The sequence below is a fragment of the Aplysia californica genome, unplaced genomic scaffold (genome assembly GCF_000002075.1).
Source record: "Aplysia californica isolate F4 #8 unplaced genomic scaffold, AplCal3.0 scaffold00829, whole genome shotgun sequence".
Classification (NCBI taxonomy): domain Eukaryota; kingdom Metazoa; phylum Mollusca; class Gastropoda; order Aplysiida; family Aplysiidae; genus Aplysia; species Aplysia californica.
The window spans coordinates 154,895-159,005 of NW_004798099.1; the positions used below are offsets into that span (position 1 = coordinate 154,895).

Genomic DNA, 4,111 nt, shown 5'->3' on the forward strand with positions numbered 1-4,111 from the left:
AATCTAGCAATTGGTTTGAGGGCCCTACTGGTAGATCCTACTTCTTTACTCTTTTTTTTCATTATTGTGGCGATGTGAGTCTCTTAACACAAACAAACACACGCAAACAATAAATTGTTTCTTCTAAAACGACGTCTATCTGTCAAAAGAAAAACGTGACCGTGAACCAGTTGTTGGAGAACAGAATCGTGCTAACGATTAGATATGAAAAAATAATAAAATAGAAGAAAAGATCAGATCAGATAAGATGAGAGTATTCATTATTGTCCAGGTACTGGCACAAAGGTTTGGTGTATCATCACGCACACGTACACATACGCACACACACATAAATACACACGCGCGCACACACACAGACACACACACACATACACGCACGTACACACACATACACACATACTCTTTCAAATATAATCTATCTTTTCCACACACCTAATATACTCTTCATCACCATCCGGTGCCTTGCCGCCTGGCGTAGGCGATCATGGACCTCCATTTCACTCGTCTTGCGTTGCAGCGATGATGTCAGTCGTTCTTGCTGTTCCCAGCCATGTTGTCAACTTGTCCAGTATCTTTTCCCTCTGTTTGCCCATGCCTCTCTTTCCATCACGCTTGCCTGTTGTTATAATATTCTCCAATGCTTCTTTATTCATTTTGTGTCCAATGAACTTTACCTTTCGCTTTCGTATATTCGTCATAAGCTGTCGTCTGCAATTTGCTTCAACCAAGACTTACTCATACACACCCAAAAAATAGGTCTAAGAACACACGTGTATGATAATATAAACTGCATAGTTAACAAGGACAACGTTTAAACTAGATCAGTATCTTCCGATATTACTGAAGTCTTACTCTACGAAGGCGACATGTGAAAAGACAATACAATTTCGACCCCCCCCCAACTCCTCGGCCCCCAAACGCAGAGATCATATACTAAGGACAATAATACCCTTCCCATCTTCGTGACCATCGCATCTGCGTGTTATCGCCACCACAGCTGCCTATTGATACAGCGCACCACGCCACACGTTTACCACGCACCAGAAGTTTGCGCACCGTAAGTTTGCGCGCGCAGCGATAGTTTGCGCGCGCACCACAAAGTTACTCACCATCAACGATATAAATACTGAACGCGTCCTCTGTTGTACGATCAGAAGAGAGAGGTGTGTTACAGTCTGTAAGAAACACTAGCTGGCTCGTGAAGGGAGAGCTGCTGTTGTTTCTGCCGCTGTCAAGAGTAACTTCCGGAACAGAAACCTTAGCACTGACGGAAGAGAAAGAAGACGTTAGTGGTTGGACATCTGTTTCAGCTTGTCAAAGTAAGTTGTTCTTTGTCTTCCTCTCTCTCGTTTGCCTTTTATATTCCTTGTGAGAGCAAGGTATGCTGGGATTTCGTTTTGTGTCCATCCCCGAAAGGATTGAACCAAATTGATGGGGGATTCGTGTAAAGTACCTTCATGGTGCTCATATGACCTTTCGATTCAAGCGTTCCAAAAACTGCATTTCATTATTGTTTTTGTTTTTGTTTTCGTTTTTTCCTTTTTTGTTATTTGTTGTTGTTGTTTTTTATAAGTGCTTTATAGCGCTCACAGCTGCATAAGGTCAAATGAATCGCATGCGGATTTCCAGCTTGGTAGGAAGTAATTTTGAAACAATAAGGGTATTTAACTGCGGAAGATTACAGGTATTACAAGAGAGTAAGAAAGATAAAAAAGAAGGAAAAGATAAGGACGATAAATATTTAAAACGGAAGAAAGTAAACCACACCAGAGCACCCGCCAATCACCCACATTCTGATAGATGGTAGGAAAAAATAACGGGTTTTTCCTCTCTCTTTTCTAAATATTAGTGTCCACGCAGAAACACAGTTAGAGTCGGACGTTAACTATTGGTATTGTGTTTTATATGTCTCAATACAAGTAAATCATATCTCGAGATATTTCTAAGTCATTAAGTAAGGCACGGGCGGTCAACCACAGTGCGGTCAAAAATTCGTGGCGCAACTTATCCTCAAATCTCATTAACGCAGGAATCAATATCAACCATACTTTGAACATCAGTTTGCTTTAATTTTTCTGAAAACTTAATCAAACTTTTTCACAACATATGAGACTACATTTAAAAAAAAAACTTTTTCACAAACGATAAAAATTACAAATCTCTATTACGCGGAAAATACGATTATTCACAGCACTTTCCGTTTCTCACACACATTTAAGCATTCGTATATGGCCTAAGTGACTGATGACTATTGACGCTTTTCAGGGACAAAAATTAGTTACAGAAAATTAAGAACACTTTAAAAAAAATTGCACTAAAGGTTCTTGCGATCAATAAGCATGGTGTTGCGATAAGAAGACAGGACGGACTTGATTTTAAAAGCAATATTGGGTCCGTCCCCCCCCCCTCTGTCTGTCTGTCTGTCTCTTTCACTCTCTCTCTCTCTCTCTCTCTCTCTCTCTCTCTCTCTCTCTCTCTCTCTCTCTCTCTCTCTCTCTCTCTCTCTCTCTCTCTCCCCCTCCCTCCCTCCCTCCCTCCCTCTCTCTCTCTCTCTCTCTCTCTCTCTCTCTCTCTCTCTCTCTCTCTCTCTCTCTCTCTCTCTCTCTCCTTCTTTTCTTTCTTTTCCTACTTGTGCATCGCAATTTTGAATTTCTTTTAAAATATATTACATATTATATTGACTAACTGATTGTAAGAAAAGTCTATTTACAAACAGGCATTGTAGAAAGTCAGCCAAATACAAGGTGCCCACTAGGTATGGGATCGGCGGATCGGGTCGCCTAAAAAATAAACGTGTTTTACGGGATGCCCACTTCGGCTGGATCGGGCCGATTGCCAGACTCGGTCGCCTGAAATTGAAAACAAGCACGTTTGTTTTTGAGGCGACCGAGTCGGGCGATCCCATCCGTAGTGGGCACCCCGTATTTGTTTTCAAATTCAGGCAACTGAGTCGGGCAATCGGCCCGATCCAGTCGTAATGGGCGCCCCGTATAACAATACTTTTATGGCATAGCACACACATAACGAACTCAGTGTGACGTAAAAATCATTCCGTGTTTTTCTATGTGTACGTGTTTAAAATAATAATTTAAAAACAAACATATTGTATCAGAAAAAATCGGGACTTGAACATCTGTTCACTTTGTGCGTTTTTTTCTCCCTATGTGCGTGTTCGTTAAGTGTGAGCTAGATTGTATATATGTTTTACCAAAAAAACAATGTTGTCAAACATGAAATACATAATATTCCTCCACTCAATAATTACTTTAAAACTGATACTGTCCGTGTATGCATGAGCTTTTGCAGTCACAAGCGCCGTAAAATCCTTACCAGAGAGTTCATCTTCCCATTTCTTCGCAGAATATATATTTGCAAACTGATGTTACTAAATAATCTACAATTTACATTTTACAAACTAATATTGTAAAGTACCTAACTACTAGTTCTTCAGATTCATACCCCGGATTCCGAGAACACCCGCCCAACTCCCCCTCACGATGTCTAGACAAGTCCGCTGCTTTGTTCTCCTCTTGCAGACCTTCTCCCTGTGCTCCAGCATGGAACTCGCCAACGAAGGTTTGTACAATTCATTTTTGATCGAAAGACAATTTGAGCTAACCCCCCCCCCCCAAAAAAAAAAAAAAATTAAAAAAATAATAATAATAATAATAATAGTAATAAAATTAAAATAAAATAAAATTAATAATAATAATAATAATAATAATAATAATAATAATAATAATAATAATAAATATAATAGTAATAAATAAATAAATAGATAAATAAAATAAGCAAATAAATTAATTCCCATTCCCATTCGGAACTTACTTGACCTTGACATACTACGCACATCCCGGTCTGCTTCATCATTCACTCACTACGAGACAACTTTGGGTCGCCGTGACGTCTTGGTCAAAGGTACTTTTATTTTAGTTTTAAAATGTGTGTGTGTGGTGGGGGGGGGGGAGGGGGGAGGAGAAGGTAGGGGACGGGTCGAAATTATTCTAAATTTTATTCCGTTCTGAGTGTGAACTAGTGACTCTTGAGGCCGAAAATTAATCATCACACCTTTTGCGTCTATCGGTTGATGACCTATTTTCGTTTTTCCTCT

The 4,111-nt window shown here is 39.7% G+C and overlaps 1 protein-coding gene across 1 annotated transcript in view; it reads left to right on the forward strand.

Moving 5' to 3' along the window:
* The first annotated feature begins 1,144 nt into the window (after positions 1–1,144).
* The window catches only part of LOC101864566, a 10,536-nt gene continuing 7,569 nt past the window's right edge, over positions 1,145–4,111 (forward strand). The window contains exons 1-2 of the mRNA XM_005109914.3: positions 1,145–1,319; positions 3,444–3,576. Coding sequence (XP_005109971.1) covers positions 3,498–3,576 — 79 coding nt within the window. The 5' untranslated portion in view covers positions 1,145–1,319; positions 3,444–3,497. The remainder of the gene's footprint in view (positions 1,320–3,443; positions 3,577–4,111) is intronic.